The sequence below is a fragment of the Phasianus colchicus genome, chromosome 1, assembly GCF_987193195.1.
Source record: "Phasianus colchicus chromosome 1, bPhaCol1.hap1.1, whole genome shotgun sequence".
NCBI lineage: Eukaryota > Metazoa > Chordata > Aves > Galliformes > Phasianidae > Phasianus > Phasianus colchicus.
In genome coordinates this window covers 194,472,165-194,492,231 of record NC_143436.1, presented here as the reverse complement: position 1 = coordinate 194,492,231, position 20,067 = coordinate 194,472,165, and the positions used below count along the sequence as shown (strand labels likewise).

Genomic DNA, 20,067 nt, shown 5'->3' with positions numbered 1-20,067 from the left:
GTCTTTCTTACATAAACAGATCAATGCCCTCAATTCACAGGGATCTGCGTGAACCCCAGATCCTCTGAAAGCCAAAATTCAAAAGACTGAAAGGAACAGACCCCATGTTAACCTAGCATACAGAGCTCATAATTTCATTACAGGGACACAATTTCAATCCTAAAATAAACACATTTGGAATACAGTGTGGCTTGCAACTTTGAGCACGAGCAAGGACAACTGTGTGCAGATGAAGTGGCAAGTGGCTGGGGTACTTTACTGATAAAGTTGCCCTCCCTTTTCTAGGGAGTTGCTGGATGTGCCTCTCAGAGGTAATGCTCCACTGGTACATCCAAGTTAACTTGAGCAAGTCTGGAAGCTGACATGCAAAATACATCTGTACACACAATTCAGGAGAGCAAAGTGCCTTTAAAAGAAATAAGCACAGATAAAACCATCTTGCTTGTGAATAACTGCTGTTATTAAACCCTATCTCACAATCAAATTAAGAGGAACAACACGATGAAATACAACTCTGTCTCCCTACTCTTTTGCATGTCAATAAAAAAAATGCATAGAAGTATCTGCCATTTAGCCTTAGGACAGCACATGCACATTCTGGCACAAACAGGTACGCACAGTTGTACGAGTCCTACAGCAAAACCCTGAGCTCCATTTAAAGAACACGGACTATGCTGTAGAACTGATCCAGCTCTAGAAGAGGAAGGAAATATACCAAGTTTTGCTGTCCACATCAGCCAAAAAACAGGACAGGAAAAGTCTGCTGGCAGCCTGGGCCCTTGGGATGTGTCAAGCTTGACAAGCAATCTCTCTGCAAGAATTAGCAGGCTGCTTCTACAGATGCAGATCAAACCAGATGATGGTAATAGCCTTTCCAGCGTTACCATATAAAAGATTAATAGGTCCTGGCTCCTCCCAGCAATATGCCAAACCACACGGTTCTCTTTTCCTACAAATCACTTACTGTGAATTCTCCAGTGACTGCATCAAACCCCACATGAATCGTGTGTTCAAAGTCAGAAGGGAGGGAGATCTCCGGCCGCTCCTTCTCTTTCTTCTTATTGGCTAGAGGAGACAACAACAAAAATATCCATCAGTCCTTCAAGAATTCGGATCTCCCTGACAGCTTCCAATTTATCTGAGCATCCACAGCCCATTTTGTGGTAGACATCAATCTGAGGCAGAATAGCAGACTACAAAACTTCATTAACCCACTATAGAGCAGACACTGTAACGGAGCAATAAAGATCAGAGTCCAGCATCAAAATAGAGTTTATGTAGAAAACCAAATATACTGCATGTGTTTCTACTACAAAACCTTACAAGCAAAACCATTTTTATGTTCCTTCCCAGAAAATGAACTAAATGTGGTTTTAATAACAAGGCATGAGCACACAGCAGGAGGAGAGCAGAATCTGGCAGGTAAGGAGCAGAACTCATGAGGAAACAGGAAAGAAAATAAACCAAAGCAGATGCACTCCACAAATTTTCAAGTTAGGGCTTCAAACAAGATTATCATTATGTCTTGGATTAAGTTTATCCATACTTATGACATATTAAAGACTCCACCTTCCTTTTAATATGTACTATATTCAAGAAATTGAGATCAGTTTAAAGAAGAACCACGTTCTACTCAGATTTGCCACTGCTTTTAGTCATAAATTAAGCAGAACCAGAAGAAGGTGATTAAAGCTCCTGTGTTTCCCAGCTGCTACCTTCTGGATCTAAAGCCAGAGATAATCTGTTTTGTAGCTTAAGTTCCACAGTGCACTTCTGGCAATACGAATGCCAAACCTCAGGTATTTCAGAAGCCTGGGAGGATGATGCTCAATATTGCCATTATTTAAGACACTGCTGGAGGTCCAATGCCTGTTTTCTCCAGTGCTCAAGCACTGTTCTCAGTGCCATTACAGAGTTAGTGTTGCACAGAGTAATTCTGGAAGAAGAAAAGAAATCAGTTTGAGACATGGAGAAGGAACAGTTTTCAGTCACTCTTTCATACAAAGGGGATTGGGGAGAAGCTGAATAATAAGAGTAGTTAAGAGGAAGGTCTAATACTGATAGGACAAAGGGAGATGCTTTAAACTAAAAGAGGGGAAATTTAGGTTAGATGTTAAGAAATTCTTTATTCAGAGGATGGTGATGCCCTGGAACTGTTGCCCAGAAAGCTGTGGCTGCCCCAGCCCTGGAGGTGCCCAAGGCCAGTCTGGATGTGACCCTGGGCAGCCTGAGCTGGTGGGGGGCAACCAGCCCACATCAGGGGGTGGAACTGGATGATCTTTAAGGTCCGTTCCTACCCAAGCCTTCTATAATTCCATGAGCCTATGAATGTGGAGAGAAAGCTGAAATGCTGGAGGAGCCACCGCAGCAGCTGCTTGTTATCAGATGGTGAGCATCTGCAATATGGAGGCCTGCCAGAGAAGGTCTAAGCAGCTGCATCCAGCAGGTATACAGAAAGTCTTGCATGCACTAGGAGCAGATAGAAAGCAAGAAATAAAGAGATGTGGAGAGAGCCAGCTGAAGCATCATGTTATGCAGTCCACTGCTCCAAGCCAGACTGAGTTGTCAGCTGCAGTCCAGAAGCCTGAAACTTAGGGGAGGAGGAAGAGGGCAACTATACCACTACCACTGTGCAGGAGTGCTGCAGGGGAAAATATAGAACCATGGAATATCCCAAGTTGGAGGCCATGAGGCCCCCCCTTGGCTGCCTCTTCTCTAAGAGGAACAAACCTATAGCCTGAACTGAGTTTCAGGGACACAGATACACAGTTTTGGATGGATGATAACTAACATAAAAGCCTCTGTCACATCAGTAATCCGGGTTTACGTTCATATTTGGCACCCAGGTAGAAAGATCAGGTGTGGGCCAACAAAGGAATATAGAAAAATCATCAAAAAATCACAAAATCATTGGGTTTGGAAGGGATCTTAAAGCCCTTCCAGTTTCAACTCCTGACATGGGCTGGTTGCCTCCTGCCAGCTCAGGCTGCCCAGGGTCCCATCTAGCTTGGTGCTGGGCACCTCCAGGGATGGGGCAGCCACAGCTCACTAAACAGCCTGTGCCCCTTCTGAGTAGGGAAAATCCCCTAATATTTAATCCGAATCTCCTTTCTTTTAGTTTAAAATAATTCCCACTTGTCCTAGCACTATCAGACCATGTTAAAAGTCTGTCACCCTCCTGTTTCTAAGCTCCCTTTATGTACTGGAAGGCTGCAATGAGGTCCCCGCAGAGCCTTCTCATCTCCAGACTGAGAAAGGAAGACAGCTTTCTGCATTTACGTTGCTTTCATACTCCTGCAGCTGTTAATGCTCTCCCCACAACCTTACAGTTTCTTGCAACCACTTCCTACAGATTCTCAACTGTCTGCATTTTTCCTGACTATCAGTAACTCTTTGAGACAGCTCTACAAACTCTTGCTAAAATCACTTTGCCTTAGCTATAATGTTACAGCAGGTGAAACCACAAATGTTTTCTTGTACACTTTATTAAATCTGCCTGAATGCCACTTTCAGGGTTTTGTAGTGTCCGCATTGAATTAGAGCCTCATGTGAATGCACACGGAGGTGGCACATGATTTAGAAGCATTCCTCCAGGATTCCCAGAAGACAATGAGTTCCACAAGCTCTTGTTCCAAAATCTAACAGACCTACAAGTCTAAATGCATACAAACATTAATAATTGCTTTCTGTGGTAGAGATGTATGTCATGGTAGGAGGCATATAACTAAAAAGAATTAAAGAGATGGGCTCTCAGTCTCGCTGAACATGTACTCCCCATCCATGCAGTGAGTCAAAAAACCCTCAAGAATCTTAAATAAAATAAGAGAAACTTATACTTGCTTAGGAAGGTCTACCTATCACTAAGTGCTTCATCACCAGAAACATCTTACCACCTCCTCATTCAAAGCCTCACACATCTGATGCTGCGAAAAGAGCTGACCACAGACTTCCATCATGATGCTCTGACAAGTTGGGCTGCAGCTTGGAAGCACAGCACCCTCCAATAAAGAAAGCCCATGGCCCATCCTGAATGTCTTCTTCACTGGTAAATTTAAGGAAAGCGTTCCCCTCTCAGATGCAAGATATCACACACTTGCAGCAGTGTAACCACCATGGGAAGGGCTTGTAGGCACCATACATCATTACTTCGTGGTACCACTCTGGCTCTTTGTGAATCAGCAGCAGAGCTCAGCAAACATAAGCAGAACAAAATGTGCCACATGCACCTGGTTCATACACCCCAAGAAGTTACTGAACCTAAAAAGACTTGAATGTTCACAGCTCCTGCTGATAATAGGATACCATGGGAGCATGCATTTGGAGAGGTTCCATCCAGTATTAAAACAGAGGGTTAGGCTGAGACAGAAGACATGAGAACTACAAATTACAGCTTATGCTCACAGACAGAGCATGGCACTTCCAAAGCAGCCTGGCAAGGAGATGTAGTTCAAGAGAAGCACGTGCACACATATAAAGGCATTTCAGATTTCTGCAGGCACAAATCATTGTCTTCTTTGATTTAGGACACAAAGTCACAAAACACTCCAAATCACACTACTCTGAGTGTCCAGCCAAACCAGCAAACACCACTTGAATTAATTCAGGCACAGATCAAACAGACTGTCAGAGCACCTGGGAATTTTACTAACAGTTAAGCAGCAGGAGGGAATTTAGTTGTCTTCTGAAAACTGTTTCTAAGGTGAAAATCAGCCAATCAGAAGTGGAGGTGATGGTGTTAAAGCTAGTTTTTGCTTGACAAGAATTGTAGGACAGAAGCAGTCATTCTAGTTTGGGCAGGTGTATTGCAACAGAAGGCTCTGCTGGGCTTGGCTAGACAAAAATCTCTCATGTCTCAAAGCATCTGCCATGTTGGCCAAACTTCAGAATATGCAGGCTTAAATCTTAATATTAGTGGTAGTATCTCATTAACCTGAGCTGTTTACCATATCAGCTCTCCTTTAAATTCTATAGTATTTAATGCTGTGTTTATTTTCATCTTACACATTTCAGGTTATTTCTTTATTTTCTGCAACTGCTGACCCTAGAGGTTTTAGAAACACTTAAGCAAGCTGACACCAAAATCTTACAGTTCTTCAGGATTAATACACATCATGGCAAGTTGTAACCAGTATCCTGCAAATGTTTAATAGAGTTCATGGGTTTCTGGGCTGCAGAATTAAAAATCAATGTCTATAAAACAATCCAAGTTCTCCCTGAACTTGTATCTTTGTGATTTAAATTAGCACACCAATTAGACTTTGTTCTATAACAAAAAAATCAAGGAGGCAGCTTCCTTCCTGAAGGCAAGCAAGTTGCAAGTACTTAGATTTCCAGTTATCCAATATCCAGATACCAGATGCAGACTCTGATGTACTAGAAAGAGAAGTCCAAAAAATAGGTCAGATATAAAAAGAAATCAGCAGATACTAGATGATAGAGATTTTTTTCTTATATCACTTTCAGATTCATGAGAGAGTTTGGAAATTATCTGGATCGTTACGATTTAGAATTTCAATTCACAGCTTCTCTCTCTATTTCCATCTGTTATAGTGCCTGTAACAGGAGAAAATTCCTTCCCTTCACAAGAAACGTGCAAGAATTTGTGGTGAGAAATCATTTGTAACAGCAAATAGAAAACGCATGACACAAAAACTAGAATAAATGAGAAACTACACCTTTGACTGTAAGCTTGTCACAGCAGACCATGCAGTAACACACGACAGTCCTGGCAGGAAATGGACTGTTACCCATGCTTTACACAAACTGCTCGCTGTAACGAGAAACAGGCAAAAAGCTTCCCCTTCCCCACCAAAGGAACTGCCAATTGCAGTTTTAACTGATCAGCTTGTAACTGGGAACAACATTTATATTATTTTTAACATCATTAAGAATAAGTCAGGCTAGGAACTGCAGAGCTAGTCCCACCTTTCAGGGATGCTGTTCTCATAATTTAAATGGAAAAAAAGCACAAAAAGAGATTAAGAAGGATAGATTAATTGTGGCAGAATTAATCGTTAGGAAAAGAAAACAGAACTACAGCCAGTATCACATATATCCCAAAATGACCACGACAGCAGAGCAAGAAATGAGCATGAGCCATCTTTCAAACCATCATTAAGCAGCAGACATCCAGAGCAAAACTGAGACGTGAGGTTTATAAGAAAAGTCACAATACTGTACTTTTATCTCCTTGTAAAATAGATCGGTAGAATCGGTCCCTCTTCTTCTTTTCTTCTGGGTGGGGAGGCAGAGGTTTTGAGCCATGGTTTAAAGTCCCAGTGTCTTTGCTTCCAGATCCAATCATAGTGCTGGTATTTCTCATCGGAGGAGCAGGTGGCTTGTCTTCTGTTTCAACTCCATTGTTGGACATCTTCAGATGTAGAGGCCGTTACTAGCAAAGGAGGAAGAAAAGAAGTAAGAAGCTTTGTGGTTTGTTGGGTTAGTTGCTTTATTTTTTTTTTTTTTTGTAAATTAGAATCACATGCTATCAAATAAACCACACACAGGTATTTTCAGACAAACCTGTAGCCTCACACCAATGCAAAGCGTCAGCACATATTCCACTTAAGATCCAAATCATTTCTATCACATTCAAGAGTTTCAGTTACTAATTATCACAAAAAACTTACTGCAGGGTACAGCCAGATCTCAAGTATAGCATGACGTAGAAGCATAGGGTGAGAAGGAAGAGCAGTAAATACCAAGTAACAAAGAGCAGGGATACCTGACAGCGGCCAAGATAATCACACAATCATTGAGGTTGGAAAAGACCCTAAGATCATCAAGTCCAACTGCCACCCCATCTCCACCATGTCCACTAACCACATCCCTCAGTGCCACATCTCCACAGTTCTTAAACACCTCCATGGACAGTGTCTCCACCACCTCCCTGGGCAGCCTATTCACTTTTTCAGAAATACTTTCTTCCTAATTAAGAGCTCTCTGATCCATTCTAGCTCTGCCAAAATCTGCCTCAACAGGTTTGCATCAACCTCCAGCACAGTAACACAATGCAACAGGGACTGAAGTTTGCAATCAAAGAGCTTGGATGCAGTCACTCAGGCTCCATCACTGAAAACGTGTTCCAGAGGGAGATGGGCAGAAAGCATTAGAGCTGCATCCACGTCACCTCCATGTCAAGTCCTGCAGTGCTTGCTGAGCCCTGGCCTTCCTGCCATAGCAGCACACTTGAAGCACAATTCAGACAGCCAGAACGTTGATCTTCAACATACACATTAATCTGTAAGTAAATAAACCCTGCTATGAGGATTTAAAGACGGAAGCTTGTGAACCGGGTAACAGATTATTCTGCAACAACTAGTTTGTTCCACCCAAATGAGATGAGCCTGACTTCAGAAGCAGTCTGGCTGCAGAGAGATCCTTCTGGAGACTGAAATTCACTTGCATTATGCTCTCAACAGAAAGTTGGAAGTTAACCAAAGGACAGAGACCAAAGGAAGAACAATTTTATTTGGGTGGAAAAGCAGTTCAACGGCTTTCTGAATTTCACAAGCAATAGGGGAAGATGTTTCACTCAGGGAGATTAGGTGGCAGTGGAAAGCAAGAATTGGTTTGCTCTCTGCAAGCAAGAAGTCAGCTTACAAAGTCTGCTGGCCCAGGGGGTTGCTTTTTCATAGGATGGACTCAAAGGAACTGCGATGAAGTGGATTTTAATACTCTGTGTTACCCTTCAAACAGATCCCCCACAACCACACTAAGGTCCTCTTCAAAGACTTTTTTGGTCCAACTAATGATGTTGGACTCAAAGCATGCTTTACTACAATTTCCCTCTGCTGCATGGAGTCAAGTGAAAGCAAATGCTGACCACTGCAGGCACTCACTAGCAACAAGCTGGACCTTGCTGAAAGCAGTGGTTCCCTGGCTATTGCCTGCCAAGCCACAGTTGGTCTGCAGATCCATATTCGTGTATTTGTTTCATGGTTTCTTCAAAGATGCACTTAAGCAGGAGGGCTGGCAAGGGTGCACAGCCCATAAGGCTTTGGACAACCCTTCATACACAGATTTTTAAGTTCAATTCCATCCCTGCTTCCTCCTAACAAAACTCCACAATGGTATTTTAAATTACAGACTAGCACTTGGGGTATTTATTTTAATAGTGAGACAGTTTGGGCATTTGGGAGAGGTGGCAGAAATGAGTTGTGCACTTGCCTGGGTATGCAATGACATGTGCCTGTTTATCTCCCATTGCTCCTGTTTCAGACTCATGCCATTTTCCAGTGTAAAAACTTAGCAGAAGTAACAGAGGGTCTGACAGCAACAAACTAGAGCAAATGATTTCCTCTCCATCTAAGCAGGGGGGAAAAGAATTCTAACCTTAAACTCAACTGCAAGTTGAGTAAGTTGAGCAAGTTTGGCAGCCACTGTTGCTCACATACTTTGTGCAACACGAAGACAGTGAGGACTCCTTGACAGGCTTTGCACATTGCAATGTCAGTGGTATCAACACTAAACTGGCACTACTAAACAATTTGAAAAGACAGAAGCAGAAGTGTCAAGTAAGATCTGCATTCTTCACTTACTTGACCAGTGGAAGGCAAATTGCTGCAAGGATGCTAGGAATATGTATCCAACAGGTAAAGTGAATGTTAGCAGCTCTACACTTGCCAAATGACCCTCTCCATCCTTGCAATTGCTGCAACACTGATTTACCCCAGGATGCTGCATAAAGCAGCACCCAAGAATTCTACCACCAGCCAAACTTCCAGCAGTCTGTCTCCTATGGAGAGGTAAGGAGGTGGGAATGAGATTCCTGTAGTGGGAAACGGATGCAAAACCAGAGAGGAGGATGGGAGAAGGAAGGGAATAGAACAACAAGACGCTCCAAGCTGAAGAAGAAGAAATGAGAAGAGGAGGAAAATCCCACAAATAATAGGCAGAGGTTGGTGTAATACTAAGGGGAGATAAAAGAGAATGTAAGCAAAATAAGACCATGGAAACCTACAAAAAACCTCTCGATGTCAAGCATCTTCATTCCCAGCTGCATCAGTGCAAAACACCATGGAAATCTGCTTCCATTTTCTTTAGTGTAAGAGAGCTTTTCAGAACCACCCAGTCAGAAAGAACAGAGTACAAGTGAATTACTGTTTTATGGCAGGGCTGGAAGCACCAGCAGTACAAGCTCTTGTTTACGTTCTGCTATTCCCCGAAAGAGAAACTAACTACTGAGAAGTTACATATTTTACAATGAACAATGCTTGTTTACATGTATTTGGTAACTGCAGTTTTCACAAGGACAAAGCCTACAGCACAGCCTTTCCTTCCTTTTCCATCGCTCAAGTCCCCAAATCCCTCTTGCAATCCAACTCTTGCGTGTTACAAGAGATATTTCATCTGCTTGGAGACCGAAGGTGGGAGAAATCCTTCAACCTACCAAATTAAGAGATTGCTTCTGCAGCAGTTAGTCCTTGCAATAAGGATTACTACTATTCTTGAGGGACCCATAAGGCTTCTTCCACAACATATTTACATGAAAAAATAAGAATCTGCTTCAGTCATCCCACTGGAAACATGGTCCACCTCAGATTCAATGTTGTTTTGTTTTAAACTCTTGCGTGCTTCAAAGTTTTAGGATGAAGCTCTGCCCTGACAGGACCACATCTATCTCCCCATGGCCTCGGAGCACCAATGTAGCCACAGAGGCAGCCCTCATCGCGTAGCCTGGCTGACTGCTCAAATTCTTTCCTCCCAAGAATAATCTCCTTGTAAGCAGAATTGAAGCAACTTCCCTTGCGTAGAGGCTCTGCTAAATTTCAGAGCAGCAGGCAATTGCTTCAGCAGTTGGTAAAACCTTGGAGATGAAGTGAGTCACTGCTCCACACGATCCATCCCAACAGGAATGCACTGGACTGAGCTTCTTTCCCTCTCCACATCGGCGTGACTGTGCTGCTCATGCTGAACTCCGAGAGAAATCCATCTTATGTTTCAGCAGCAGGACTATAAATGTACAATGGAAGCAGTTACCCAGCACGTGAACTTTTCAACTGCTGTTGGATGAGGGAGCACATTGTAGATGCAGACACCATTATTCTCTACAACTATATATTAAAATAGCAGCACCAAAGCAAACCAGACACCACTAGGAAGGCATAGTCTAGGACTATGATTTCTGCAGCCATTCCAGAGCGCTGAAAGACAGAAGGCCAGGTTGTTTCAGTAGACAGCCCTCATGAATATAGTTTTACGTATATTGTGACTTTTAGCAGTTTTACACAACTTTACACAGCCTATGACTACCATGAGTCAAGTTACAGAATCATAGAATCATTAAGGTTGCAAAAGCCCACTAAGATCATCCAGTCCAACCATGCACCCATAACCATCATATCTACTAAACCATGTCCCTCAAAAGGATTGTGGAGGAAAAGGATGTGGGGTTGTTAGTTGACCAGCATCTGAACACAAGCCAAGAGCATGTTGGGGTGGTCAAGAAGGTCAATGGCATCCAGGCTTGTATCAGAAGTTATGGTGGCCTCCAGGAGCACTCTGTCCCTATCCATCAGCTTTTGAAGCCCATTAGATTGTCCCAGCCTCCAAAGAGCCAAACAGGAAACCTGACAAATCTTTCTCACACTTCTACAAAACATTTCTGCATCTGGGAAGAATGGACAGACTGTGTTCACGGAGGCAACAACTCAGGAAACTGCTTGGCAGCTCAAGACAGGACACATGGTGTTATCGGGACAGAAGAGACACCCAAAGTGCCAACAGTGGCAGTCAAAGAGCGTGCAGGTGTGCACATATCTGAGCAGGTCTGCTTATCAGTATTACACAGGTATGGCTCAAAATCCTTTACTTTCTGCCTCTTTCCTACAGTAACAGTCACAGGCTATCCAGTTCGTCTTGCAGAGTGGGATCTCAACATATACGGAGTCCTCTGGCACTACTGTATTTAAGACACATGCATGAAAATGAAAAAAGAGAGCAAAGATCCTTCATTTATGCCATTTTTTGCCTCTGGTAAACAAGCTCATTTCAAACCTACTCTAGTTATAGAGTTTGTAGAGGGGGGATAGACTAGATGACCTTCATGGGTCATTTCCAACTCAAGCGATTCTATGATTCTATGAAACCTGATGCTCCATGCTGAACTGCAGGTTTCTATTGAGTTGGTTGTGTTTTCTTTGCATTCCTTGAGTGAGGCAGATAAATAAAAAATCACAAGAGATGAAAATCGACGCTACAGTAGCTGCAATAAAGAAAACTGTCCAACGCATACTAATGGCTGGAGTCAACACAAAAACTCATAAAACAGCCATCTATAATTCATGCAGTCTGGCAAGACAGTAGCTGTAAGTTACTCGCTACAATTTACAGATGAATTAACGATACGAAAAGAGAGGGGGAAGGAGGGTGCTCAGCAACTGCTTTTCGAGCTCTGCATACTACCAGAAGAAAATCTCTCATTTTTCCAAAATGCTGCTTTCCTGTTGTTGCTAGGGTAAGGAAAGACCACACATGAGTATCTTGACCACAGAAAAAACAGGAGACTTTACTTTCAATTGAGATTTTTCTAATCAGAACTCTGCACCAGCATCCCTGTATCCTTTCATTTCCAGGCTGGACATTGCTTATGCACATGCAGTTAAAATCTCCTTCCTCCTTGCACCAACCAAAAAAGCCAGGGCAATCTCCTGCTTTGTTCAAACATATTGCAAGCAGCAGAGAGATTCTCTTATTGTGTGTCATCCTTTCATCCAAATCCCAGCAGAAAATTAACTGTGCAGTTTACCAGCTGGGTTTCAACAAAGGCTGAAAAGGCATTCATTCCTTTTTATCTTAATTACTTTGCATGGGACTAAGTCTCAAGACAGTCTTGCATTGAAAGAAAAACACCCTATGCATGTTCCACCTGGAACTGAGATTGGACACATGTCCATGTCTGCCACCAGACAGTGGATGGGATGTGGGACACACCATCACAAAGCAGGGCAGTAGCAATACTCATGTCCTAGGGCAGGACAAGCTGATGGTCACATTTAGATGAATTAAAACAAAAACCAGTAACTAGCATCTAGCTGCCTCCCCAGCCAGTTATGCTGCATATCTCATTGCTCTGCAAGAGCACCAATTAAACAAAAAAGTCAAGGGCAATGATGCATTGGTCCAGACCCAACATTTATCAGTGAATTATTTCCATGTAAGGAGAAAAACAGCTTTTTTGTGGAGTTCTAATGAACAACAGAAGACTACCTTGTTTACTCATCTGTTTAAAAAAGTCAACTGTTAAGAGCCCCACAGTTGCTGCCGGCACCTAAAGACGCAGATGAAATCACTATATTAAACAAAGCAATTATTAAATCACTAAAAGACATTTATACATTTAAAGGGGAGTGTATCCACTGCTGCAGTGAGAGATGGTGGGATGAGGAGAGGCTGGGGGACAGACTCTCATGGCTGAGGGCCAGCTACTGGTTGCAGCCTTGATGCTTTGCCAGCAGCATTTCCACAGTGCCAGACATAAAGGATAATTGACCAGTTACACCTCAACAGGAATGCTGGAGGCTTGAAATTTTAAAAGGCAAAAGACAGGAGGGTCCTTTTAAAGGGTACTCTTTAATGCAAGCCCATTCATTTGGGCTAAATAAAAGCACTGCTGGTGGGATTCCCCAGCCTGTATATTGCAGAAGAACCTGATCCACTTTGAGTGCTGCTTCTTGGTAGGAGAACTGCAAAATTTTCTTCCTGGGCAGACAGAGATGCCAACTCACCATACCACACAGATATGCTTCTAAGGAAGAACAGACTAATTATAACTGCTCGATTCCTAGCAACAGAGCAGAGTTCTCCTTTCACTCAAGCTAAGGAAGCTCCTTCTCATTTTAAATAACCAAGGTACAGCTTTCACCAAAAGGGTTGGGGTACCCACAACTTCCGTGGGGCAGCAGTGCCAGGACCTCAGTACTCCCTGAGTAAAGAACTTCCTCCTAAAAAAAACCCCAAGAGAAATAAACTGCATCCATATTTAAAAAATAAAAAAATAAAAATCCAAGTTGAGACAGAAGGAACCAAGAGTTATCACTTTTTTAAGGAGTTCTCAGCCCACATATCATCCTTATTATTTCCTCACCTCCAGAAATGTGCCTCCCCTCCCCAGCTACATGCCTGAACAAGTGATGTTGCTGGGGCAGATGTCGGTGCAGGCTCCTTTTCCCAGCCTTTCCCTTGGCTCCAATTCAACTTGAGCTCACAGAATAGACGAAAGTCAAAGTAGCAACTGGAGTCAGAGCTTGCTAAGCAGGGTGGGAAAAATAAAGGCCTTTTATATTAAAGTACCAAAAGCTCATGGAAGCAGGTTTCCTGGAGGAAACCTGTGTTCCGGAGGAAATGACTAGATGCATCATAAAGAAAATATATTAAAACATGCAGTTAAACACACCACCAGTGCTTTCCACATAAGTTACTTGGCTCTGAGTCCAAACTGCACGTTAGCAGTGCAGCACTGAAAGCAAGCAAATCACAGATCATTTTTTTTCTTTTTTTCAGTTCAAAAGTTTTCAATCTGAAAGATGAACCCAGAGCACAGAGCTCAGAAGTAAACCCCATTACCCCCTAATGTGGAAGTGCACAGTACCTTCCCACCTGCAGTGTAGCTCAAATGGAAATTCCCCTTTCTTCGCCTCTAGCCACGTTGGAAAGGCTGCTTTTAAGCTAAATCATAGAATCATTGAGGCTGTTAGGATTCTCAAATCCAACCCCAACCCATCCCCACCATGCCCACTGACCATGTCCCTCAGTTCCACATCTCCATTGTACTTGAATCCTCCAGGGATAGTGACTCCACCACCTGTGCAGCCTGTGCCAGTGAATCACTGCTCTTTCCAAGAAGAAATCATTCCTTATAACCAACCTGAACCTCCCCTGCACAGCTTGAGGCCGTCCCCTCTCACCCTATTTCTGCTACCTGGGAGAAGATATGAACCCCCGCTCCACTACAACATCCTCTCTGGGAGCTGCAGAGAGCTGTGGTGGATGACAGATGCTCTTCTACAAGATCAGCAATCTCGCTGTAAAGGACTATTCTGATAACTGGAGCTGAGCAGGCTTGCTCAATAGGATTTCTCTAGCGTTAGACAGACGTCTGTAAAAATATACAACTCCACTGATCTATAAAAATTTCTAATAAGTACCTGCCTGAAGGAGCTGAAAGCAGATTGCAAAATGTAAATAGCTCTATTGATCCTGAACGTCTCATTTGGGTTTTGAACACATACAAATATTTGCAGAATCACAGCACGTATGCAGACTTCTTGTTAAATGTAGAGACTTGACATTTGCTATTCAGCAACAGGGGTAGAGGTGTGAAATAAGTGAGAAAAACTATAACATGGTCAGGTCAGGTCAGAAATATCCCATGAGCACAGAGGGCACCACAGTCAGCAAAAAGCCACAGCATGCAAACTACAGAAAATACTCATGGACCCGGAAAAGATGAACTTTTCTGAGACAAGAAACCCAGAGACCTGCAAAGAGGAATCCAGTGTTCTAACAGTGCAACACATCCAATTCCCTTCCCTCTGGGAAGCTGCAGAGCAAGAAAACACCACCAGCATAGCTAGCTGGTGAAGCCATCCAAGAGCTCCAATTAGACTGAGGAAAAAATGCCACAACAGTTCAGTGCTAATTAGAAATGCAAACATTTATCATCAGAGTAGAGCTCGTTGCTCTGTGTAGCCCCATTGTCTTCACTGCAGCTAATGACAGTAGGAAGCTCTGTGCTCAGTGGTATTTATGTAACAGACTGGCAAAGCTGTCACATTCCCTTAATTACTAGCCAGGATTGTCATACTGGCAGTGGTTTTCAATTACATGAAATCACAGAATGGTTTCACATTGCTCCTTTCAAGTTCTGCTTCATCTTCAAAGTTGGAGAAAGAGGAAAAAAGAATACTTTTCCCAAGATAAAATGACTTCTGCGTTGAGCAAGTGGGTTGTGTTCACAAACTGATTTTAGAGACAAGGAAAATAAGCTGAAAGACCCATAAATGAAAGGCTTAATTTGGCATCAGTACAGACCAACAATTCAAGAACTGGACATAAATTTGGTTCAAGTTTGCAACGCAGTTCATTTAAAAGAGTAGGAAAGCCTAAGGTAGCTTAGGGTTTCCATCTAAGTTCCTAATTTTCCTGATTTAGGAAATGAATTCTTCTCAGAAATAGTGGCAATGCTGTGGCACAGGCTGCTCAGGGACGTGGTGGATTTGCTGACCCTGGAGGTATTCAAGAACCATGGAGATGTGGCATATGGGCCACGAGGGACGTGGTTGGGGGGCACAGTGAGGGTGGGCTGGGATTGGACTTGATGGTCTTAGTGTTCTCTTCAACCTTAATGATTCTATGACTGTAAAGCATCAGCTGTGCTTATAATGATATACCATTTGTCCAAACTTGCTATTGCAGGCAGTTTGTAATCCTGTCCAGCGTAGCAAGTACGTTGTACCAAAGTCTTATACTCCCAGACTTCCTTACTTCCATCAAATGGACTGCAGAGCATTCAGTAGTCCATTAAGAATCATCATCATCATTTAATTTAATGAGCAGCAGTTTGTTTTCAGGAAATACCATCAGGCTTTCTATCACATCATTTCCTCAGATCCCAACAGTACTTACTGTATGTAGGTAGAGAACAGAAAGCTCTATAGATCTGGTGAAAGAATCTGCTGTTCCTACAATATATTATGGCAGAATGCACATTAGCACTCAGTTAAATAAAGCCATGAGCCAACTGAAGTATTTTTACTTCACTGAATAAAAGGAAATATAAGGACATCACTTAATACATAAGCAGACCCTTTTTAAGGCACCATATAACTATAAGGAGTAGAACTCAATAAGATGATCAGAAGAGGAAATGGAACTAAATGATCTTTGATGTCCCTTCAACTCAAGCTTCTTTCTGGGGCATGAATCTTCCTATCCTGTCTTCAAGCTGCAGTTACTTACGCAGCTTTAGGTAGGACATGTGGGTCTTCTCTGCTAGTGGAGGTGATGGGTTGATGGTTGGACTAGCTGATATTTTTCAACCTTATTGATTCTATGATTCCATATTCAAATTTCATCCTCTCTGATGACAACATCAACAGCAGGCACAAAACCCACTCCAGTGTCATAAGTCCGACAAAGCTCCTGAACCCAGTCCTGAAAGCATCTTCAGCAAGCAACTGCCTTCCTTCGATCCATTTCCCAGTGGACAGGTATCTTTATCATAAAATTAGTACCAGTGTGACCTGGAAATTCAGCAAAATTCAGATTCACTGATGGATAGACTAGCAGTACACACATTTTATTTATATCAAGACTTCTTGGTCAGATTACTTCCCTTTCCTCCCTGTTCTTAAAATGCTAAAAAATCATTTTAGAATACAGTCACTAACGTGCTTGTAGCTTCCTTCTCAGCACCTGCAAATCACCTTGCTGAAGTCCCACTGCTGCTGTCTCATAAGGTAATCAGCATGTAAACAAGCATCCTTATGAGAGCACAGCATGCAGCACACCCAAATACAGTTTGACAATCACCAGACTTTTAACTCCAGTAAGGAAGATTCAAGGATGTACACCAGCAGCATGCATTCACAAAGGCTCCTGCCACCCACCAAGAGCCCTAAAGCTTCCTCAGAATCATTCAAAAGAACCCTCATTTCAGCATCAACCTGCCCAGGTTCCCTATCCCTCCTATTATAAATTCAATGCAAGAGGGTGCAAAAAGAAGTATTATGAATTCTTAGTTAGCACACTGTAAGCTCACCCACTGCCTTTACACAAGAAATCTCAGTCCCTGAGCAGATCCAGGAGGAACGGGGTTGCATTTCCCCAATTAATTTTGCTCCTTCCACCTCATGGCATTTACATCCTGCCTCCCTCTTTGCTGAGGTACCCATTCATACCATTCCTGTGCTTACAGAGATATGCTGCAAAGTGAAATTTGCTGGCTGTGGGAAAGAAGATCCCAGGACTCAACCCAAAAGTGAACACGACCCAACGGCTTAAGTAGATTCTCTCCTTTACAAGTACAAGGCAGCTGCTTCCAGTCTTTCCTCCAGTGATTTCCTTCAAGCTGAGTTTTCCTCCATACCAGGTTATTTTTGTATTGCTGTATTTACAGGTGCTGATCACAACTTCCCAAGCAACGCACATTTGGCTGCTTTAATTTTTAACAGCAGTCACTTCAGGCTGTTCCTCTTCTCTAAATACTCCAACCACAATCTCAAAGTCTCTGTTGCTCTATTAAAACATTATAAATCAGGCATCCAAATTTGCGGTCTGCTGTTCCATCAGGTCCCTGCTAGATTTAAATATAGAAGTTGCATTTGAGTTTAATGCATATGCTTTAAACTTTGAACAGAGCTTGCATTTACATCTCCATATGTGAAACCTCCCCAAGGGTCCTGATCCTTAGTACAATTAAAATCTGCAAAATCTGAATGCCTTGGTTCTGATTAAAGCTGAACCAAAGCTGAACCAAAATGGAAGTGGTCAAAGCTCAGACTGTGGAACTCAAAAAAAATTAAAAAGCTCTGAGCAAATCAACCCCAATTCTGTCATTTTAACATCCCACGTTATCAGCAGCCAGCATTCATCTCAGATCTGAGATGGTGAGCTGCCTCCAGCCCCTGCTCAGCTGCTCCTGACCTCCTCTCCCCCACAGAGCAGCTGTATTCAGGGTATTTCCTTGGAGATCCATTAACTGCTCCTTCCTCAAAGGCTGCAATCATTGGCATTTTTCTCACTCTACATTTCTAAGCATTTTAAAAGTCCTGTCAGGACAGAGAAATAGATAATACAGAAAAAAAATATCAATTTATCATGCTCTGGCAAGATATCCTATATAAATATAAGACTTAAATTCTGGCTAATGTTTTTCAAGACAGTTTCCTACCTTGCACACAGCCTGTATATCATTTACATAGCATTTTATTCTTTCACTTAATGCCAGGGTCCTCAGAGGGAGGGTGAATTAGAATATTGGTGTGTCTAATTTAGGAGGCAATTAGACCAATAACAACAAACCCGAGCTGAATGCCTGCTAAGAATAATCTAGTTAGAATTCTACTTTAATTAAAAATCAGTCAAATAATCCTATTATCCTGAAGATTGCTTTAGGCGTGGCTCCAATCCAGCACTTCTTAATTTGAAGCTTGTAGGTCTGTACTGAGAAAAACCACCACAAAACATTGGAATAGTCCTTTCTGTACAACAAGTTGCTCTCCCACGTTTCATTTCTGGATTTGCTCTCAGATGCTCTGCGGGGTCCTGCCGCATAACAAACATTTTATACAGCAGAGACAGCAGCACGAGGCAGCAGAGCTGCCAGAGTCAGTTACCTGCATGGGGCACTAAGCTGGGCTTAAGGAGAAACAGCAGAAGAGGAGCAGTGCTGCAGGGGCACATCATACAGCACATCATACAGCACCACCCAAGTAACTCACCCGTTGTGTTCATTCCCAGATAGTGACTATGCATCATGTGACAATTTATACAGCATCTAACCTCAGGCGATACCAACTACTGAAAAAACAAAAGCTGTAAAAAACTATAAAGCTTTATAGAGAGCGCCGAGTTGATATAATATTGTATCATGCATTGCCTAGTTACTTCTGTATGTATGCATACATCTGATCTCATTTCTTCTAATTGGACTCCATACTAATTAAAAATAAAAATCAACCGACCCCTTGAGGCATGTAAATATAGTTGTTGCTCAAATCCACATTTACCTCATGCGTATGGGTTGTTCAACTACTACCATTCACTGTATGGAAATGCACTTAAGGTTTAAAAGAGAAAAGAAAACCAAGCCACACCTCCTGAGCACATTCCTTCTTTCAAGACACTTCTGCAGGAAGGAGGGCTACATAACCCAAATGAGTTTAACCTCACAGTGTCCCTTCGTGCTTCCCTACAGGCTTGTGCTAAAGATTCAAGGTCTTCCAAGTCCATAAAGTGAAATAGCTCTCTGCAGAAGCATTTTTCCACCAGGTCACCATACAGAAGACATTGGGATGTCCCCAGCCATCTCCTTCACTGCTCTTTATCGTGCTAAGCCCTTAGCACTGCCAAAGTAAACTCCAAATGCTTCATGCCTATTGAGAGAGAGAGAAGATGCCAAGAGACAAAACTAGTAACATCCATTAACCACCTGCAATATCTTCACAGTATTTCTTTTTAGAATCAAAGAATCATTAAGGTTGAAAAAGACCTCTAAAATCATCAAGTCCAACCCCAATCCATCCCCACCATGCTCACGTCATCCTGACCACGTCCCTTAGTGCCACATCTCCACGGTTCTTGAATACCTCCAGGGATGGTGACTCCACCACCTCCCTGGGCAGCCTCTGCCAATGCATTACCACTTTTTCAGAGAAGTTTCTCCTCTTATCCAAATTGAACCTCTCCTGGCACAACTTCAGGCCAATCCCTATTGTCCTACTGCTGTTGCCTGGGAGAAGAGGCCTACCCCCATCTTGCTACAAGATCCTTTCAGGAAGTTGTAGAGGGCAATAAGGTCTCCCCTGAGCCTCCTCTCCTCCAGACTGAACAATCCCTCATCTGCTCCCCGTAGGACTTGTGCTCCAGACCTTTCACAGTTTAACTGCCCTTCTCTGGACAAATTCCAGGGCATCAACATCTTTCTTGTAGTGAGGGGTCTAAAATTAAAACCCACTACTTGAGATGCAGCCTCACCAGAGCTGAGAGTATGGAGGGATGTCAGCTCCCTTACACATGCTAGTCACACTATTTCTGATATGAGGCAGGATGCCATTGACCTTCTTGGCCACCTGGCCACACTGCTGGCTCGCGTTCAGCTGAGCATCAGCAAGCACCCCCACATCCTCTTTCTCCATCCAGGTTTCAGTCACTGTGCCCCAGGCCCATAGTGCTACATAGAGTTGTTGAAACCAAAGTGCAGGACCCAGCAAATGCTCTTGTTGAAGCTCATCCCATTGGCTTCAGCCCAGTGATCCAGACCTGAAGGACCACCACTGTACTGAGCTTGATCACTGGGGCCAGACCCCATTTCACTTGCAGGCACAGCTGCAGCACCAGATCTCA

At 42.9% G+C, this 20,067-nt stretch overlaps 1 protein-coding gene across 4 annotated transcripts in view; it reads right to left on the bottom strand.

Annotated features, from left to right (window-relative positions):
• The window catches only part of PAK1 (p21 (RAC1) activated kinase 1), a 68,133-nt gene that overhangs the window by 22,318 nt on the left and 25,748 nt on the right, over positions 1–20,067 (bottom strand). For all 4 annotated transcript variants that reach the window (XM_031601080.2, XM_090134141.1, XM_090134142.1 and 1 more), the window contains 2 exons: positions 6,181–6,391; positions 965–1,065 (listed from right to left, as the gene is read on the bottom strand). In XM_031601080.2, coding sequence (XP_031456940.1) covers positions 965–1,065; positions 6,181–6,370 — 291 coding nt within the window. In that variant the 5' untranslated portion in view covers positions 6,371–6,391. The remainder of the gene's footprint in view (positions 1–964; positions 1,066–6,180; positions 6,392–20,067) is intronic.